General features: G+C 51.5%; 1 protein-coding gene across 6 annotated transcripts in view; it reads right to left on the reverse strand.

Annotated features, from left to right (window-relative positions):
- The window catches only part of LOC119971545, a 189,266-nt gene that overhangs the window by 12,503 nt on the left and 154,611 nt on the right, over positions 1 to 22,152 (reverse strand). For all 6 annotated transcript variants that reach the window (XM_038807223.1, XM_038807241.1, XM_038807231.1 and 3 more), the window contains one exon: positions 6,521 to 6,600. In XM_038807223.1, the coding sequence (XP_038663151.1) occupies positions 6,521 to 6,600 (80 nt within the window). The remainder of the gene's footprint in view (positions 1 to 6,520; positions 6,601 to 22,152) is intronic.

A 22,152-nucleotide genomic window follows, 5' to 3' on the forward strand; every position in this document is an offset into this window, starting at 1 on the left:
ACCGAAAGTACATTGCGTTCGAAGCGGATCAGCGACTCTACCACTTTTTAAGGGTTCCTTTTGGTGTCACGAATGGGGTTTCGGTCTTCCAAAGGGAGATGGACCGAATGGTTGACCAATACGATTTACAAGACACCTTCCCGTATCTCGACAATGTCACCATCTGCGGCCATGACCAGCAGGACCACGACACCAACCTCCACAAATTCCACCGAACCGCAAAACTCCTTAACCTCACGTATAATAAGGATAAGTGCGTGTTTAGCACCGACCGTCTAGCCATCCTCGGCTACGTAGTGCGTAACGGAGTGATAGGCCCCGATCCAGAACGCATGCGCCCCCTAATGGAACTCCCCCATCCCAACTCCCTCAAAGCCCTCAAACGCTGTCTGGGCTTCTTTTCTTATTATGCCCAGTTGGTCCCTAGCTACGCCGACAAAGCCCGCCCCCTCATCCAATCCAACACGTTCCCCGTCGATGGAGGCCCGCCAGGCCTTTAGCCGCATCAAAACTGATATTGCGAAGGCCACGGTGTGCGCTGTCGACGAGTCCCTCCCATTCCAGGTCGAGAGCGACGCCTCCGATGTAGCTCTGGTGGCCACCCTCAACCAAGCGGGCAGACCAGTGGCCTTTTTCTCCCGGACCCTCCACGCTTCCGAAATCCGCCATTCCTCGGTGGAAAAGGAGGCACAGGCCATTGTCGAAGCTGTGCGACATTGGAGGTACTATCTGGCCGGCAGGAGGTTTACCCTCCTCACAGACCAACGGTCAGTAGCCTTCATGTTCGATAATGCACAAAGAGGCAAGATCAAGAACCACAAGTTCCTGCGGTGGCGGATCGAGTTGTCCACGTACAACTACGATATCTTGTATCGTCCTGGAAAGTTCAACGAGCCTCCTGATGCCCTGTCCCGCGGTACCTGCGCCAACGCACAGGTGGACCGCCTCCGCTCCCTCCACGCGGACCTCTGCCATCCAGGGGTCACCAGTTTTTTTCATTTTATCAAGACCTGCAACCTGCCCTACTCCATCGAGGAGGTCAGGACTGTAACCAGGGAATGCCACATTTGCGCGGAGTGCAAGCCGCACTTCTAACGCCCTGAGCAGGCGCATCTGATAAAGGCTTCTCGCCCTTTCGAACGTCTTAGCATGGACTTCAAGGGTCCCCTCCCCTCCAACAACCGCAACACATATTTCTTGAATGTGATTGACGAGTACTCCCACTTCCCATTCGCCATCCCCTGCCCCGACATGACCACTTCAACTATCATCAAAGCCCTCCACTCCATTTTCTCCCTGTTCGGTTACCCCGCGTACATCCACAGCGACCGGGGGTCCTCCTTTATGAGTGACGAACTGCGTCAATTCCTGCTCAGCAGGGGCACTGCCTCTAGCAGGATGACCAGTTATAACCCCCAGGGTAACGGTCAGGTTGAGAGGGAGAACGGTACGGTCTGGAAGACCCTCCTACTGGCCCGGAAGACCGTCCTACTGGCCCTGCGGTCCAGGTCTCTCCCAGTCTCCCACTGGCAAGAGGTCCTCCCAGACGCCCTCCTCTCTATTCGGTCTCTCCTTTGTACTGCCACGAATCAAACACCCCATGAACGTCTTCTTGTTTTCCCCAGGAAGTTTTCCTCTGGGACCCCACTACCGACCTGGCTGGCCACCCCCGGGCCCATCCTGCTCCGGAAGCGCGTGCGGGTGCACAAGTCCGACCCGTTGGTTGAAAGAGTCCAGTTACTCCACGTGAACCCGCAGTACGCATAGGTGGAGTATCCCGACGGGCGACAGGACACGGTCTCCCTTCGGGACCTGGCACCCGCTGGAGTGCGGCCACACCCCCCAACACCAAACCCCCCCCCCCGAGCTCTGACCGCCCCCAGCGCCCCCGCAACCCAGCGCACAGGAACCCCTCCCCCCGGCCCGGCTACCACCAACTCCAACCAGGGGTACGGACACAGGACCACGACCACAGCTCCCGGAGTCACGGACAACGACCGCTCCAACGTCACCGGCGCCGCTGCGCAGGTTCGGCAGGACACAGAAGGCACCCATCTGGCTGATCGAGTCAATTTGGTGGACCTTATGGACTTTCATGTTCTGCACATGTTCCTTGCCTGTGTTTTTTTTTATTATTACTATGGTTATTGCTGTTTTTTTCTCTTGTACACTGTATATAGCATGGTTTTCTTACACGTTCGTCGCGGGACAGTGGGCAGCCATAGTTACCTCGGTACTACCCGAGAAGGTCTCTAGTCATACTACCAGTTCATGGGCCATACGCCCCCCCACCCGCTTCTTTCTGAACAAGGGGTGTATTTGGTAGTATGGCTAGAGAGATCATATTACTGGAGAACCAAGCTGCCATTGGTACAGCAGCCTCGCTGCCCATTGGCCCTGGCAAGTCATGTGCCTCTCTGCCAATTGGTTGTGGCTGGTCATGTGACTCCACGCGATTGGCTGAGAGGTTGGTAGCTCCGCCTACAAGGCGGGGTATAAGAGCTCGTACTGGCTGGCAGTCGGCCTTTCTCAGTATGACCACTGGCGGGCTCACATCTAGCGTATTAAAGCCTGTTGTTTGGAACTTCACTATGACTCGAGTCCAATTGATGGTGCATCACTCCACAAAACACAAAGAAAAGAGCAACCCACCATCCCTCATCAAGATCTAAACAAACCCAGAACAGACCAACGGCCTCTAACCCAGTGCAAAAGTGGTTCATACAAACCTCAAAAATACAAAATAGGGACACCTCCTCCAGAGTTCAATGTCCTCCTTCTCCTGCCAGTCCATTGTCGCTGACAAATTTAATCACCTCCTCTGGTGACCCAAAGTAGAATTCCCGGCCTTCATATGTTACCCACTAGCGCGCTGGGTATAACATGCCGGACTTCATCCCCTTCTTAAAGAGGGCCGCCATCACCCTGTTGAAGCTCGCTCTCCTTTTGGCCAGCTCTGCACCCAGATCCTGATAAATGCGTTTCCCAGGTGTAGCACCTCGTCTGCCTGGCCCACCTCAAAATCTGCTCCTTATCTAAGAACCGGTGCAGGCGCACCACCATCGCTCTCGGCGGCTCGTTCCCTTGTGGCTTCCTCATCAGCGCCCTGTGCGCCTGGATCACCTCCAGGGGCCGAGCAAATGCCCCTTCACTCAGCAGCGTCTCACACATCCGTGCCACATATGCGCCGGCATCCGCTCCTTCGCTGCCCTCCGGCAGGCCAACGATCCCAACATTCTGCCTGCGCGATCTATTCTCCAAATCCTCGATCTTCTCCTGCAGCCCCCTTTGTTGTATCAACCCCATCTCCGCAGTCGAGGCAAGTTGCTCCTCATGCTCCCCCACCTTCTGGATTGCCTGGCCCTGGGCTCCTAACCTCATCTCCATGCGGTCGATCTCCACCTTTATTGGGTCCACCACCCTTGCCTGGTTGTCCAAGTTCGCCTTCCTCTGCTGGGAGAATTTCTCATGAAGGAAGCCCACTAGCTGATCCGTCGACCACTGGGCAGGCAAGATCGGACTCTGACCTTCGCCATTTTCCCCTGTGTCGCAGGCACCACACCAGCTTTCGACAATTGTTCTCTCCTTTTCCGACCACTTCTGGTCCACGAATCCATACACTGGTGGGATATTCTCTTCTTCCACCGCATCTGCATCTTTTACAATCTCTCAGCTCCGCCGTTAGCCGGGAAAAACGTCCAAAAAGTCCACCTTGAGCGGGAGCTACCTAATGTGCGATCACCAGCCTCCCCGAACAGACACCGGAATGTGGCGACTAGGGGCTTTTCACAATAACTTCATTAAAGCCTACTTGTGGCAAGAAGCGATTATTATTATTATTATTATGGCCACCACCAGAAGTCGTGAAAGTTATTTTTATAGATAACAAGTTTGCTTATTTTCCCGAAGCGCTGCAAGTTCTTGGTAGCAGCAAATTATTTCATCTTTGTGTCTTTTAAAAATTGCATTTGTAATTTTAGAGTCAGTGTTACATAATATTTACAGCAAAAGAAACCAGTCATTTACGCCAACTGGTCGAGAACTGTTCTGGCTCCAGACATGCCTCCTCTTGCCCCTCTTCCACATTTCCTTCTATTCCTTTCTCCCTTGTATTTTTCTGGTTTCCTCTTAAATGCATCTAAAGCATTCTCCTCCACCAGTCAATGTGGTATGAGTTCCACATTCTAACCGCGTCCTGGGTAAGATAAAAGCTTCCTGAATTCCCTATTGGATTTATTAGTCATAACCTGACATTTAAAGCTTCTGGTCTTGAACTCTGCTCCAGCTGGAATTATCTTCTCTACCTTCACCCTAGAAAGCCTTTCCATAATCTTTAAAGATCTCTAAAAGTTTACCCCTCAGCGTTCTGTCTTCTGGAGAAGCATGCCCAGTCCATTAACCCCTGGTGCAAAACTGTGAAGAACAATCCATCTTAAGGAGCAATAGATTGAGTGACTCTCTTATTCTGTGAAAATGGACTTCTATCTTTACAGGTTTATAGCATCAAAAATTATGAATGTTTGTTGAACACAAAATGAACAAAGTTTTTGAAATAAGTAGCGGTGAACCAGATGGCAAAACCCACAGGAATGTCAGTTCCTTAACACTAGATCAGAATAAATGCTTCTGAGTCTCAGCCTGAAACGTCAACTCTTCCTCTCTCCACAGATGTTGTCAGAGCTCCGGAGTGTTTCCAGCATTTTCTGTTTAGATTCCCAACATCGGTAGTATTTTGCTTTTATAAACTTATCTGTCCCTTTGATGGGTACAGGCCAAAAGAACCATTTTTTTCAGATACATTTTAATGACTGTACCCATTTCACTTCGCTAATTTTTATTTGGGTTGGTGAGGAATTAAATAGCTGAGTTCACAGTGGGAACGTGAGTTCATTTTCCCTTTTGTCAGTTATGCGTTGGGTGTTTGTGGTTCATCATAGATTTAAAAGGTATTATAAGCTTTGAAGCAGATCGTGGCATATTAATTATCCTTTGGAACCCCAGAAGTATCCTTGTTCTGGTACAAAAGGGTGATTATTTCAGTGCTGAGTTGAATTATTATTTCCAGGTATTGTGTCCAACCAGTTTACTGGTGCATTTCCTTAATATGCTGATGCAATTGCTTAACTCTTATGATGGCTCAAATAGTACATTAAAACTACTTTGTTACTAAAGAAAAGTTCTCAAAACTTTGCTGCAGGTTCAGAAAACAGCAGTTAGGTAGCATTTCTGCAGAAAGAGAGAGAGACACAGCAGCCCACAGCTTCTTCTCTGCGTCCAGGATCCGACTGCCCCTTCCTGGGTTCTCTGAAAACCATCTCACATGGGTAGGATCCAATCATCGCCAGTTGCTAGGCAGAATATGGGGCTGGATTCTCCAGTTGCCAATTCCGAAATCGCATTCGGCGAGCGGCCGGAAAATCCAGGTTTTCGGACCAAATCAGGGGTGGCGCCGCTCTCGCAACACTCCACCCCCTCAAAAGCTGCATAGTCTGCCACCCCCAACGGCCTAGTTCCCGATGGCGTGGGTCGCGTGTGGTCTCACGTGTCGGGAACTCGACGTGACAGTTGCGGACTCAGCCCAGCGCTGCCAAAGTTCGGACAGGGCCGATCCGCAGGTGGGGGAGGGGCATTATTCGGGGCTGGGGGCACTGTGGGGGGTGGTTCAGGGCCCACGAGCCAGCAGAAGGGGGAGACTATTTTGCAGGCCGGGTCGCGGGCTGCATCCGCCATGAAGCACGGCGCAGCCGCTGCAGGTCACTGCCGTGCATATGCGCAGTCACAGACCCGGCAATTCTCTATTGCATTTCGGCAGCTAGAGCCGGGTGCTCTACTCTGCCATCTTGCTAGCCCCCAGCAAAACGGCGAATCGGTGGCTGTCTTGCGCCACCGTTCCCATGCCAGCATGGGGACATAGCCCGAGAATCGGAGAATCCAGCCCATGGTCTTTGGCCAATTCATTGGCAACTAACCAACCAATCGAACCAAATCCCTCCGATCTCTCAGGTGCCAGAACAAGTCTGAGCTATGAAGTTCAAAAGCTAAATCTCCAATAGCACAGTGTACTACTTTGCAAGTTCTGAACTCCTCACTTCCTCTACTCGGCTTAAAGGTATATGTCCATTAAATATGTCCATTAAATATCCATGAATCAAAAATGATAACCACAAAGCAAATGAAATGGGAAGTAAGGGAATCAACAGGAAGGGCCTTTACATGTGACATTTTAAGATTGGATTTTGATATTCATAACATTAGAGTCTCCAGAGCCAACCCAAATTTAACCAAAATCCATTTCTCCAACCGCTCCCAAATCTGAAATTTAAACACACGCACCCTTATTGATCACAAGTACAAAGCTGCAGTGCGCACATCAAATATACCAGTCTGTTCAGAGCATGAATCAAATTTTACTTTCATGCTAAACTCTGCCAGATAATCAGGAAACATACACATTCAGTTCATTATTCTGATAACACAGATAACTACAAATATGAGATTAAAGAAAAGCTTTGCTTCTTACAAGTGCCAGGAGCTGCATCTTTTCCAGTTGCTTTCTCCGGAGCTTTGGCGGGAGTTGTGGGTTTGGCAGCACCGCGCCCCCTGGTGGAAAATTCAAAATGTACTGATGATTGGTGCACTCGTCACATCTAAACCCTGCATGAGACTTTTCTCCCAGTTATAGTCAAAAAATAAACACGCCCTTAAAAAAAAATCTCAAGTCACCCCTTTTTAAAAAAAAATATTTTATTGAGGCATTTATATATGTACACATCAAACACAACCATAAAACAAAACAAGCCAACAGGGCTGCAAATAATCAAACCAACTAAATACCTAACACTCCACAATCCCCCCTCCCACTCCCCAGCTCCCCAACCTCCCTATTTTATACCCCCCCCCCCCACTGCTGACATCTTAACTGTTCTCAAAGAAGTCGATGAACGGCTGCCATCTCTGGGCAAACCCCTCCACAGACCCTCTCATGGCAAACTTTATCTTCTCCATCCTAAGAAACATTGCCAGGTCACCCACCCACACCCCTGGTTTTGGGGCCCCCCGAGTCCCACCACGCTAACAAGATCCGTCTCCAGGTTATCAGGGAGGCAAAGGCCAAGACATTGGCCTCTCACGCCCCCTGAACTCCCGGGTCTTCTGACACTCCAAATATCACCACTTCTGGACTCGGGACCGCCTTCACCTTCAGAACCACCGTGTGGGCAGCACTGTAGCAGAGTCGCTAGCACTGTTGCTTTACAACTCCAGGCTCCCAAGTTCGATTCCCGACTTGGGTTACTGTCTGTGTGGATTCTGCACATTCTCCCTGTATCTCCCTGCTTCCTCCGGGTGCCTTGGGGAAACCCACACAGACACGGGGAGAAAGTGCAAACTCCGCACAGACTTTGACCCAAGCCCGGAATCGAACCCAAGACCCTGGAGCTATGCAGCTTGTGCAGCTGCTCCCACCTGAATACCCAAATACCGAAAGTTTGGCCCCACTACTCTAAACGGTAACTCCCCCTGCCTCTTCTCCTACCCCTTAACTTAAATCAATCGATCCAAGTGCCAAATGGCCTCCTCCTGCTCCTAAGTCCTATATAACCGAGGGGCTTCTGGTCAGAGGGGCCTGTCTGTTTGTTTGGCTGCACGCAAATACATACCTATTTTATGCCTTCATGTTGAGATCCTTTCTCAATCACCTCTCTGCCTCAGCAGCACCCACCTCTCCCAGTAGGCTGACCCTCTAATTGGAGCTGCAGCATCAGGGGCTGCTCACCTTCCTTAAATGAATGGTCGAAGGTGGCACGGTACATTGAGAAAGTGGTCAAAAAAGCATACAGAATGCTGAGCTTAAAATAGGAGCATAGAGTAGAAAAGCAAGGAAATCATGATGTACCTTTATGAAATATGGGGCGAAATTCTCCCAAAGGGAGACAAACAGCCGATGCTGGAGTGAAACCCGGAGTGTTTCACTCCGGCGTCGGAGGCTGCTCCTCGCCCCCTATTCTCGGCTAGGAGCGGCGGCGCGTCAATTTCACGTGCCGAGCCTTGACGCTTGCATCAAAGCAGCACGGCCGGAATGACGCGGCAGGCGGCGCCTAAGTGATGTCACCCACGCATGCGCAGGTTGGCCAGCGCCAACCCGCGCATGGGCGGTTGCCGTCTTCGCCTCCGCTGACCTGCAAGACATGGCGGCTTGATCTTGAGGGGCGGCGGAGGGAAAAGAGTGTGTCTTTTAGAGATGCCGGCCCGACGATTAGTGGGCACCGATCGCGGGCCAGACACCTCCTGAGCACGCCCCTGGTGCTCGATCCTCCCTCCGCCCCCCACAGGCCCCACATGCAGCGGTTGCACGATGTTCACGCCGGCAGCGACCAGGTGTGGTTGGCGCCGGCGTGAACCGGTCGGTTCGGCAGGCCGCTCGGCGCATCCGGGCCGGAGAATCGGCGGTTGCCGTTAAAAACGGCGAGTGCCGATTCTCCGAGCGGCCTGTGTCAAAACGCGACACGCCATTTTGGGGGAGGGTGGGAGAATCGCGTCGGGGTGCCAGGGCAGCATGGCATGATTCGCCCGGCACTCCCGCGATTCTCCCACCCGGCATGGGCGTCGGAGAATCGCGCCCATGGTTTGGCTTCAACTGGAGATTGTGTCCAATCCTGGGCTCTGCATTTTAGGAAGGTTCAGAAGGCTTTAAGGTTGGAGTTATTCTCCCTTAGGAAGAGAATCACACAATCCCCTACCTATCTCTGTAACCCTATCTAACGTGCACATCTTTGGACACTAGAGGGCAATTTATCATGGCCAATCCACCTAACCTCCACTGTTCTATGTGCATCATTGCAATGACAAGGTCACAGAACACAACATGGTACCAGGGGTGGTGAACATTTAAAAGTAACAGCAGAAAAGACAACGTGAAACCAGCTGAAGAACAAAAATGGACCTGGTGAACTACGGCCATTGGTGATTTAACGCAACAAACGACAGTGAAGTTTGAGATGAGAGGTTTAAAGGCTCCCTACCAGCTTCAAGTCTCAGGTAATGTAGACGAAAACTGGCATGTTTTCACACAGCAGTTTAAACTGTATGTCTCAGCCCTTAGCATGCACGCACAGCCTGAAGAAAGGTGCATTGCATTGCTGCTCATAGTGGCAAGCCCACAAGCAATCGAAATCTACAATACCTTCGCTTTTGGTAACAAAGAGGAAAGCAAGAGCTACAATGAGGTGATAAAGTACTTCGGTCGGCATTGCTCTCCGAAATAAATTAAACATTTGAAAGATACAATTTTTCGTACACATACACAGAAATCAGGCGAATCTTTTGACAACTTTGCAAGCAACTTGAGGCTGAAGGCCCTGTACTGCAATTTCAGTAATCTAAAATCATCGATGATCCGTGACCAAATAGCATTTGGCATATCGAATGATATATTCCGTGAGAGATTGTTACGGGAAGAAGACCTGAAATTGGAAAATGCGAGTAAGATTTGCCACATGAGTGAGTTGGCTGCACAGCAATCAGTACACTCACTTTGAAACATTTTGACGGCAACATGGAAGAAGATGCCAGTGCCATCAGCACTGTGACCAGCAGTTCAATAAGAAATGTGGTCTCAGTGCGGGCAGCCATTTTAAGCGGCCGACAGGAGCCGCCATCTTATGCCAGAAGCGTAGGAACCGACTTGGCCCAAGGCAATGTCCAGCATATGGAAAAGTATATTACAGGTGTGGCCATCTAAATCATTTTGTGAAACAATGTTTTTTGCATCCTACAGTGGACCACATGGAGTCAATCGATGCAATTAATGAGATGCTCCTTGATTTTTCGTTGATCTAATTTCAACCGAGGACACGATCAGTCCGAATACAAAAGAAGGAGTCTTTTTTCAAAATATATTTTATTGCAAACATGTATCCAAGCAGGTTACAACAAATAAACACTCCGGGAAATATACTTCCCAGCAATCAACTATACAGTCTGTACAAATGTTTTCCCCTTTTTCAACCTCCCCCAGCTTCCCCACCACCCCCTCCCCCCCTGCGACGAACAGCTCCTCAAACACAGTTACAAACATTCCCACCTTTTCTCAAACACCTCTGCAGAGCCCCTTAACTCGTACTTTATCTCCTCCGGCCTCCAAGCAGGAAGTCGTATAATTGACCCCAAGCAAGCCGTTACCTCCAGTGGCGATGCCAACCGCCACTCCAGTAAAATTCGCAGCCGTGCAATCAGAGAGGCGAAGGCCACATCATTGGCCATCCTCCTCTCCATAAGCTCTGGCTTCTCTGAAATGCCAAATATCGCCACCAAAGGGTCCGGGGTCCACCTCCTACTCCACTCTCCTGGCTAAGGCCGCGAACACTCACGCCCAGAATCATCCCAATTTTTCGTCCCCCCCAAAACTTATGTGCGTGATTCGCTGGCCCCCGCCCACACCTCTCACATTAATCTGCTACCCCTTGGAAGAACCCACTCATTCTTGCCCGAGTCTTCTCCACTCTGTGCACCACCTTAAACTGTATCAGGCTCATCCTTGCACAGGAGGAGGTCCCGTTTACCCCACGCAGTGCCTCACTCTATACTCCCTAATTGATCTCCCCTCCCAACTCCCTATCCCATTTCTCCTTGATCTTCATCATCCGCTCACCTCCCAGCCACTTGTATATATCCACAATTCTTTCCTCCCGTTCCACATCCAGGAGCAGCAGTCGCTCCAGCAGGGTGTATCCCGGCAACCTAGGGAACCCCCTCAAGATCTTTCGTGCAAAGTCCATAACCTGCAGATACCTGAACTCACTGCCCCTCGGCAGCTATACACTCTCTCTTACCTCCTCCAGACTTGCGAACCCTTCCTCCAAATACAGATCCCTCACCTTGACCAGTCCCGCTTCCCTCCACCTCCTCTATATACTATCCATCCCCACCCCGGCTCAAACCCATGATTCTCACACAGCGGTGTTAACACTGACATCCCCTCCACCCTAAAATACCTCCTCAACTGATTCCATATCTACACTGTGGATTGCACTGTAGAGATCTTTGTATGTGCATATACATAAGGTGTTAATGTGTAATCAGAAGATCACTAGAAAGGGCAGCACTAACGGGTATAAAAGCCAGATGCAGGCTGTTCCTTTCTCTTCTTTAGCTCGGACTGTGACGAGAGCAGGAGCACATAGACTTAGCTCGGAGTGATTAGTGTAGTCAAACATAGATACTCTATTTAGATCTTGTAAACTTTCTACTAATATTAATCTTCAAGTAAAGAATGCACGCAATTGTTCATTTAGTTAATCAATAAACATTTCACTACTTCTGAACGACTTTGAGTCTTTTTCATCAAGATACAGAAAACCTCATCAGCAACTGGATTGAGTAAGCATGTTACGTTCTGTAGTGCAAGCAAACACACTCTGAAAGGATAACAAAAGATGCACCACCGGGCTCCCTGAATACCTACTCAAAGCCATTAGCAATGCTGCCGTCACCATAGCCCGCAAACTGGACCCCTTACAAGATTCCTCCTCCATCCTAACCCGCTCTACCCCATTTCCTTCCTAGCACTGCCACACCTTATCCACATTTACCGCCCAATAATAATGAAGCAGATTCGGCAACGCCAACCCCCCCTGCTGCCTCTGCCTCTGTAGCTGCGTCCTTCTGATCCTTGGCACCTTCCCCGCCCAAACAAAGTCAGAGATGATTGTGTCCAATTTCCCAAAAAAGGCCTTCGGTATAAAGATTGGGAGAACCTGAAAAATAAACAAGAACCGCGGCAGAATATTCATTTTCACCACTTGGACCCTCCCCGCCAACGTCAACTGCAGTGTATCCCACCTCTTAAGATCCTCCTGGCTTCCTCCATTAGCTTCGTTAAGTTCCACTAATGGAGCCCCATCCATTCCCTCGCTACCTGAATCCCAAAATACCGAAACCTATCCTTCGCTACCATAAATAACATCCTCCCAAAGTTAGTCCGCTGTCCCAGCTCATTCACTGGGAAAACCTCACTTTTCCTGATATTCAGTTTGTACCCCAAGAACCCGCCAAACCTCCCCAGCAGGACCATAATCCTTCCCATACTCTCCAGCGGATCCGAAACATACAGTAAGAGGTCATCAGCATAGGGCGGCACCCGATGCTCACTCTGGTGGCCCTTGGTGCCACATACAGCAACCACACCCATGCCACAAATCTCAGCCCAAACCCAAATCTTCCCAAACCTTCTCTGTGTCCATGGACATCACCACCTCTGGTACCAGAGCCCCTGACGGATTCATCATTACATTCAACAGCCGTCTTATATTATCCGCTTGCTGCCAGCCCTTCACAAAGCCTGTTTGATCTTCTGCAACTACCCTGGGACACAATCCTCCATCCTCCCCTCCAACAACTTAGCCAATACTTTCACATCCGTGTTCAATAATGATATGGGTCTATATGACCCACAGTCCACCGGGTCCTTCCCCTTTTTTAGGATTAGCGTGATTGCTGCCTGCCTCATTGTCTCCGGCAGCTCCCTCTTCTCCAGTGCTTCATTAAACGCTCCCAACAGATGTGGTGCCAGGTCCATCGTGAATTCCTTATAAAATTACGGAGGGTACCCATCCAGCCCTGGGGTTTCCCCCGACTTCATACCCCTGATACTATCCAGCACCATCCTCAGCCCCAAGGGCTCCTCCTATGCCTGCTTCTTTGCATCCTCCACCTAGGGAAACCCCAGCTCGTCCAGAATCCGCCCCATGACCCCCTCCTCCCCCCTGGGTCCATCTCGTACAGTCCTTGGTAGTATTCCCTAAACTCTTTGTTTATCTTCCCTGGCTCTGACACCACATCTCCAGCCCCATTCCATATCTTCAATATTTCCCTGGACGCAGCCTGCCTCCGCAGCTGGTGCACCAGCATGCGGCTCGCCTTCTCCCCATACTCATGTTTCACCCCTCTTGCCCTACACAGTTTCCCTACTGCCCTCCCCGTTGTCAACCTATCAAACCGCCCCTGCAACCTTTTCCTCCTCTCCAATCCCTCCGTGGTGGGCACCCTTGAATACTCCCTGTCCACCACTACCATCTCATTCACCAGGCGGTCATATTCCTCCTTCCTTTCCATATCCGCACGAGTATCAATCAAAATAATTTCCACCAAGACTACTGCCTTCAGTGTTTCCCAAAAAATGGCCACCGACACCTTCCCATTCTGATTCAATCCACATACTCCTTAATCACTGCCCACACCTTATCACAAAAACTCCATCCGCCAACAACTCCGAATCAAACCTCCACCCCGGCCTCTGCTCTCGTCCCGATCTAAACCAAATCTCCAACCAGTGGGGCGCATGTCCAAGATAACTATCACCGCATACTCTGCCCCCTCCACCCCAACCAAAATCACCCGGCTCCCTACAACGTAATCAATCCTTAAGTACATTTTATAGACATGTGAAAAGAAGGAATACTCACTTCCCCATGGGTTCTGAAAGCGTTATGGATCCAACATACCCATTCTCTCCATAAACCCACCCAGCTCCCTTACCATTCGTACCCTATCCATCAACCTGGGGCTCAACCTGTCCACCCTTGGCTCGAGGACAAATTAAAATCTCCCATGATCAACTGGTGCGTGGCCAAATCTGGGATCGCTGCCAGCAACCCCCTCATAAAACACACATCATCCTAATTTGGGGCATACACATTTACCAACACCACTCGCGTTCTTTCCAATACCCCACTCACAATCACATATCTTTCAAGCTCCTGAGGTGCACGAACACCCACGATCCTTTAAATGGCCTATTCAATCCCCAGACGTTCCATGTTACTAGCCTTACGGGAGGCTTATGCCTCCAATCCCCTCTACCGTCCGTCATCTTCCCCATTTAACTCCAGCCCCCTTAATTCCACCCTATACCTAGCCCATCCCAGAAGGCCCCCTTCTCCGCCCCGACCATGTCATCTCTCACCCCCTGCGATGTTGCAACAACGTCCACCTGCCCCACCCCCCCCCCCCCCCCCCGCATTCTCCCCACCACCTCACTTCCATTCACCAGCATTTCTTGCTAGCGTGACAGCCCCTGCTCAAAGACACCTCTGAATGACCTTCCCCCCTCCCCCCATTCCTCAGCTCAAGGAAGAAGGCTCCCTGCTGACCTCACCCTCCTCCACCCAAATAAAGACTCCTCCTGAATTCCAGGCCGCCTCCCCCTACCAAAAGGAAACAAACAAATGCTACCCCCATTTCAACTATGTTCCCAACCATTATGAAGTTCCAGCACCCCAGTTCTCAAGCATTGTCCACTCAGTTCTCCCCCAGTTTATGCTCCTTAATGAAATCTTTGGCCGCTTCTGGAGTTTCAAAATAATACACCTGGCCTTCGAACGTCACCCATATTCTCGCCGGATAAAGCGTCCCGAACCTCATCTGCTGCCGGTACAGCACCGCCTTGGCCTTGTTGAACGCTGCCCACTATTTCGCCAACTCCACTCCGATGTCCTGATAAATTTGGACTTTGTTCCCCTCCCATTCGCAGGTTGCTTCTCCCTGGCCCAAAGCAAAATCTTCTCTTTCTCCACAAATCAGTAGAGTCTCACGAACACCGCCCATGGTGGCTCCCCAGCTCTAGGCCTCTGCCTCAGGGGCCTATGCGCTCGGTCCACTTCAGGGGCCTTATCTAGCACCACGACGGCCACCAGCTTCGCCAGCAACTTCAAGACTGATACACCATCAATAATACACGACGAATTGATAAAGTTAACTGAGGCTTTAATACACTAAACGGCAAGCCTCCAGCCTCTGGACCTGAACTGGGGCCGGAGGCGGAGACTTGTCACTTTTATACAGAAGCCCCAAGGGCAGGAGCCACAGGCAGAGCCAACCTGGATAAGCCCAGGCATGTATGATACAGTACAGTCCAGACAATACAATCACGTGGTTTACCACATTCACCCCCTGTTTAAAAAAAGTCCGGCGGGGGTGAAGTAGTCTTAAAGGTCCAGTCTGTCGGGGGCCCTGACCTTCCGCCGTGATCGCCTCAGTCCCGGCTGTGATGTTGGTGCCGGCGTCGAGGCCTGCGCGTCCGGGAGCGTGTTGTCATCAGCTTCTTCACCCAGATGTTGAGTCGGCGAAGGAGGGGACAGTGTAGGGACAGACATGGTGGTATTTGTCACCGGTGGGCCTGCGGGTGTCAGTTCGCAAGGGAGGTGGGCAGGGGTGGTGGACGACGGTGTAGAGTGGGGGGTGGTGGTGGTGGTGATGGTCTCTAGGGAACCTGCAGGAGCTAAATCCCAAAGGGAGACTGTGTCCTGCCGCCCGTCTGGTGTGCCACGTAGGCGTATTGGGGGTTTGCATGGAGCAGCTAGATCTACTCGATGAGGGGTTCGGTTTTATGGCTCCTCGCATGCTGTCGGAGAAGGACGGGCCCTGGGACTGTCAGCCAGGACGGGAGCGAGACCCCGGAGATGGACTTCCTGGGGAAGGCAAACATAAGTTCATGAGGAGTCTCGTTAGTGGCTGTACATAGGAGTGACCAGATGGAGTGGAGCGCATCGGGGAGGACCTCCTGCCAGCGGGAGACTGGGAGATTCTTTGACCGTAGGGCCAGAAGGACGGCCTTCCAGACCGTCGCGTTCTCCCTCTCTACCTGTCCATTTCCCTGGGGGTTGTAGCTGGTCGTACTGCTGGAGGCGATGTCTTTGCTGAGCAAGAACGGACGCAACTCGTCGCTCATAAATGAGGAACCCCGATCACTGTGGATATAGGCGGGGAACCCGAACAGGGTGAAAAGGCTGTGCAGGGCCTTGATGATGGTGGCAGAGGTCATGTCAGAGCAGGGAATGGCGAAGGGGAATCTGGAGTACTCATCAACGATGTTGAGGAAGTGCACGTCACCGTCAGTGGAGGGGAGAGGCTCTTTGAAGTCCATGCTGAGGCGCTCAAAGGGGCAGAAGGCCTTTACCAGGTGTGCTCTGTCTGGCCGATAGAAGTGTGGTTTGTACTCCGCGCAGACCTGGCAGTCCCTAGTCACGGACCTGACCTCCTCGATGGAGTAAGGCAGGTTGCGAGCCTTGATGAAATGGAAAAGGCGGGTGATCCCCAAGTGACAGATGTCGTTGTGGAGGGCCACTTGTACCGTGGGAGAGGGCATCTGGGGGCTCATTGAGCTTCCCAGGACGATACAAGATATCGTAATTGTAAGTGGAGAGCTCCACCTCAGAATCTTGTCGTTCTTAATCTTGCCCCACTATGCGTTACTGAACATGAAGGCAACCGACGTTGGTCAGTGAGGAGAGTGAATTGCCTGCCGGCCAGGTAATGCATCCAGTGTCTCACAGCTTTTACGATGGCCTGGGCCTCCTTTTCGACATAGGAGTGTCGAATTTCGGAGGCATGGAGGGTACGGGAGAAGAAAGCCACGGGCCTGCCCATCTGGTTGAGCGTGGCAGCCAGAGCAGAGCCCGATGCATCGCTTTCTACTTGAAACGGGATGGACTCATCCACAGCGTGCATCGCGGCTTTGGCAATGTCTGCTTTAATGCGGTTGAAAGCCAGTCGGGCCTCAGCCGTTAGGGGAAAAGTGGTAGATTTGATCAGTGGTCGGGCCTTGTTCGCATAGTTGGGGACCCACTGGGCATAGTAGGAGAAGAGCCCCAGGCATCTCTTCAGGGCCCTGGGGCAGTGGGGAAGGGTGAGTTCCAGGAGGGGGCGCATGTGGTCGGGGTCGGGCCCTAGGACTCCGTGTTCCACGATGTAACCAAGGATGGCCAGGCATGTCGCACGAAAGACGCATTTCTCTCTATTATAAGTGAGGTTCAGGAGTTTCGCGGTGTGGAGGAAGCGCCGGAGGTTCTCGTCATGGTCCTGTTGGTCACGGCCGCAGATGGTGACGTTGTCCAGGTACGGGGATGTGGTCCGCAGCCTGTACTAGGCAACTATTCGGTCCATTTGATTTTGGAAGACCGAGACCCCGTTAGAGACGCAGAATGGAACCCTGAGGAAGTGATAGAAGCGGCCATCTGCCTATCGGCGGTCCTCCAGGCGGATGGGGAGCTGGTGATATACACAGACATCAAGTCGACTGTAGAGAAGACTCGACACTGCGCAATCTGATTGACCGTGTCAGATATGCCGTAGAAGGGGGTACGCATCGAGCTGCACCGGTTTTTGGTCTGGCTGTAATCGATGACCATCCGGTGCTTCTCCCCAGTCTTGACGACCACCACTTGGGCTCTCCAGGGGCTGTTACTAGCCTCAATAATCCCCTCTCACAGGAGTCGCTGGACTTCCAACCGGATGAATGCCCTGTCTGGCACTGTAGCGCCTGCTTCAGGTAGCGACGGGGTGAGGTTTGCGAAGAGGGAGGGTGGGGTGACCTTCAGGGTCGCGACACTACAGACGGTGAGGGGGGGCAGGGGTCCGTTGAACTTCAAGGTAAGACTCTGGAGGTGGCATTGGAAGTTGAGCCCCAGTAATAGGGCAGAGCTGAGGTGGGGGAGGACGTAGAGCCTCAAGTTGGTGTACTCTGCGCCTCTGAGGGTCGCGACGCAGTACCCCCGGATTTTCATAGCGTGGGATCTGGAAGCCAGGGAGATTTTCTGGGTCGCGGGTAGGATGGGGAGGGAGCAGCGCCTTACCGTATCCAGGTGTATGAAGCTGTCTGCGCTCCCGGAGTCGAAAAGGCAGGCCGTCTCGTGCCCGTTGACTCGGTTAGTCATCGTGGACTTCGCGAGATGGTGTGGCTGGGACTGGTCCAATGTGACGGAGGCGAGTGTCGGAAGACAGTTGGCGGGCCGGTCAGCAGTAGCAGCCGCCAGTGTACAGTCGGGCGAGCTGGATTCCCGGGAAGCAGTGGAGGGGTCCCAAGATGGCGGCCCCCATGAGTTGCACGTGGTGGGCGAGGTGCAAGATGGTGTCCAAGATGGCGGCCGCCATAGGTCTCCTGTGTCGGCTGAGATTAAAGATGGCGGCGCCCACGGGTCACACATGGCAGGTGGCATGGCAGCTGGGGGTGGCCCCGACAGGCAGCAGGCAGCGCTGCTGGGCCTAGAGGATTTAGGGGGTCGGTCGGGCCTGACATGCTTTTTCGAAGTGGCCCTTCAGCCATTACAAGTCGCGTTCCGTGCCGGGCAGCGTTGTCGGGGGTGATTATTCTGGCCGCAGAAGTAGCACCTCGGGCCTCCGGCATTGGCGGGTGGTATGTGGCGCAGGCTTGCGTCGCGCCCGGATTGGCTGATGGCTATGCCCACGAGGGTGCCGCGCGGTCGGAGGTGTAGGCCCCCATGTTCTGGGAGGTCACCTCCAGTGAGTTGGAGAGCTGGACTGTCTCTGGGAGGCCGAGTGTCCCCCCTTCTAATAAATGCTGGCGGACATAGGTCGAGTGCAAGCCGGTGACATAGGCGTCTCTGATCAGCAGCTCCGTGTGCTGGGTAGCTGATATCACCCGGCAGTCACAGTTTCGACAGAGGATGCGCAAGGCGCGTACGAATTCCGCGAGTGATTCCCCAGGGCGTTGGCGTCTCGTGGTGGGGAGGTGCCTCGCATATACCTGGTTGACGGATTTCACATAGTGTCCTTTGAGCAGCGTTATCGCCTCCGCATACGATGGGGCATTCCTGATGAGGTTAAAGACTCTTGGGCTCACCCGTGGGTGGGGGACCTGCTTCTCCTGGAGGTCCGTGAAGTCCTCGTTGAAGGATGCGAGGAAGGCCTCGGAGCAGCTTAGCCAGTGTTCAAAAGTCTCTGTAGTGTCAACTGCTTGTGGGTCTAGTTCCAGGCGATCGGGCTTCAATGAGGAGTTCATCTTGAGTGAAGCGTCCATCTTAGAAGTTTAGTGTATTAAATTGATACACAATCAATAATACACGACGAATTGATAAAGTTAACAGGCTTTAATACACTAAACAGCAAGCCTCCAGCCTCTGGACCAGAACTGGGGCCGGAGGCGGAGACTTGCCACTTTTATACAGAAGCCCCGAGGGGAGGAGCCACAGGCGGAGCCAACCTGGACAAGCCCAGGCATGTATGATATAGTACAGTCCAGACAATACAATCACGTGGTTTACCACAGAGACGTACCTCGTGGCGCTCACAACGTCCGCTCCTTGAGGCAGGCCCACTATTTGCAGGTTCTGTCTTCTCGAGGTATTCTCCTCCACCTTTGCACTCAACGTTTTACAAATGTCTCCTAGGAACCCCAGCTCCGCCTCCAGAACCACCACATGATCGCTGCGGTCCGAGATCACTCCTTCGATCTCCTGAGTCTGCAACCCCTGCACCTCCAAACTCTCCACCCGTTCCCTCGAACTCTTCAGGGGTGTCACAGCTCCTTCGATGGCCTTCAAGCAATCCTCACGCATTTCCCTCTTCTGTTGGCGGAATTCTTCCTGAATAAAAGCCATCAAGTGCTCCATCTGGAGCTTTCCACCCTGCACACCCCTTTCTCCTGAGTCATCCATACACTGGTCGCTGCACCACAGGTTTCCTCCAACTCTTTGGCCAGGTCTCTCACTGTCTTTTGTCGGGTTTAGTGACCAGCGGACATACCACTCCCGAGGAAAACTACTCCTCCACCCTTCACCTGCACCGTTCATCAAAATTCCACCCAATATCAGGTAAAAAGAGCTCTTTTCTGTGCCTTCAAGCAGGAGCTGCCCTGTGTGTGACCACTCACACCATGGCTGCCACCAGAAGTCAAAGAGGAAGAAGTCTTAACGACCAGTTGGAACAACAATGATGAACCAGCTGATACTGTCAAAAGCAGATGACCATTCCAGTGATGCTAAGCGACAGACTGATAAAATGCAAGCTCGATACGGGAGCAACGGCAAACCTACTCAGTCTACAATTTGCAGGGCTGCAAGTTCTGCCGAAAGCTGCAAATCAACCAAGACTGCTGATAGACTACAGTGGGAATGAGTTTGAGATGCAGGGGGAGTGTGAACTCGAAGCATGGGTACTCATCATACCATTTTCCATTGTGGACATGAAACGGGAGTCTATCCTAGGGGCGGATGCGTGTGAGGCCCTGAACCTGGTGGAGCGGCTGTACATCCCAGTCAGCGAGGTGACAAAAGATTACTGCGACTGGCAACTCATACGATGGCGCAATTATCCGATGAGTTACGAGCGATAGTGAAAGTGGAGGAAGATCAACAGTGACAGTGCTAGAGGATCTGAAGGACACTTCAGAGTTCTGTTCGCCATCATCGAAAATGAGGATATACTCAGTCACATGATACAGAAGCATGATGATCCCATCCCGCAGTATCTACAGGATGTTGCCAGAAACTTCTCAGATCCCGCACAGCCAATGCGCTTCACTCTGGAGTTAAGTTTGAATCAAATGAGATACTCGCAAGAACATACCAGATGGAGTCACGGCCTGGTGGGACAGGCTTCTTTTTATTTACAATCACGGGGTGCACAGGCTGCCACATGGACTGGAAGAAATAAAAAAAAATCTAAATGAAATCATTAGAATGAAGCAGTCGCATAAGGGTTGGCCTTCTTGTAAAGCAGTCATGAAAATTGTACTCTTTCTTCAACATCTTCACTCCTCCTGAGGTTCCAGAGCATGAAGTGTTAGATGGAAGCTCTGCAGCAAGACTCGCTGCTGGTTTGAAAATACATCACTTCCTGCATGAACACATAATTCCATGAGCAGTGTTCTACTTCACGGAAGACGATGATGATGAGTACGATGATATTGACATCCAATGATGAGGACTAAGAGGATATTTACGAAGACCATGAATACAATGAAGAAAGTGAAGGCTTGGAGGGTGAGCCAAATGAGGATGTCGATGAAATGCTAGTAAGATTGTTTCGCAGGAATGATGAGGTGAGCATAAGGAACGGCCAGTCTGCGCAGGACACCAAGAAGTATGAAAGTTCTAAGATGGCGTATGCAGAGACTGAAAGTGAAATTGCAGTAGCAGACACGTTAGATGAAACCGACTCAGCTGCGAACAAACCAAAAACAGAAGACATAAAACCCATTCTGGAGAAACTGGCTCCAGAGGTGTACGGTGAATCATCTCAGGCCTATGAAGCGGTTCCAGTAGTGGACTCCCCAGTACTCAAGGCCACTCCACCGAAAGATGAGCTAGAGGAGCAGATGGCTATATTGGCATGCAGCTCCACGTCGAAGGGTGATATGTATATAATATTCCAAGATGAGGATGAGCCACTACTTGGTTCTTCAAGACAAGATGACCTATGTATTGTGATTTCAAGCCATCACTTGGGGCTCAAACACAGGATGTAGGGACAGTACCCAAAGTTGGGGATGTGAATCCAACCCAGACACCAGAGTGTGAGGCTCTGCAGCTACCCATTGAAGGTGCAGACCTTTTAAAAAAAATTTAGGCTACCCACTTTATTTTTTCCAATTAAGGGGCAATTTAGCGTGGCCAATCCACCTACCTTACACATATTTGGGTTGTGGGGGCAAAACCCACACAAACACAGGGAGAATGTGCAAACTCCACACGGACAGTGACCCAGAGCTGGGATCGAACCTGGGACCTCGGCGCCGTGAGGCAGCAGTATTAACCACTGCGCCACCGTGCTGCCCACCAAGGTGCAGACTTGACCACGAGCACACAGAGTCTCAGAAGCACACCAACCCGAGGCGTCTCAGCAGACGATCAACAAACTACTGCTGCCATGGTACAGGCCAACGGCAAGGTGGGTTATACCAAAGCCAAGCAAAAAATAGAGCAGTCACAAAATCAGTCACAAAATCGTTCTCAAAACAAAAAAGAGGAAGAAAAGGGGAGCGGGGATGCCATGAGTCCCACTAATAGAACCAAGCAAGAAGACATCGACAATGTAGCCGACAGGCCAGAGAATACACAATGACGCAGCAGCAAAAAGCATCGCATAATGACACAAAACAAACTGCTGACGCCAGAAAATACACAACGACGCAGTAGAAAAAAGCATTGCATAAAGACACGAAAGAAACTGGTGATGCAGGCATGGCCAGCAAGGATACTGGTCTTCAGGAGGCATCGCATCAAAAGGCTAAGGCACAAAAGACCGGCATGGAAACCAGTATTCTAGAAAGCTGACGATCAGCAGGGTGATCATGTTGGAGATGCACAATGAGCTGTGCACAAGGGACAGATTTAGCAGGCATATTACGTGAAGTGAAGC

This window comes from Scyliorhinus canicula, chromosome 1 (genome assembly GCF_902713615.1).
Source record: "Scyliorhinus canicula chromosome 1, sScyCan1.1, whole genome shotgun sequence".
NCBI classification, from domain to species: Eukaryota; Metazoa; Chordata; class Chondrichthyes; order Carcharhiniformes; family Scyliorhinidae; genus Scyliorhinus; species Scyliorhinus canicula.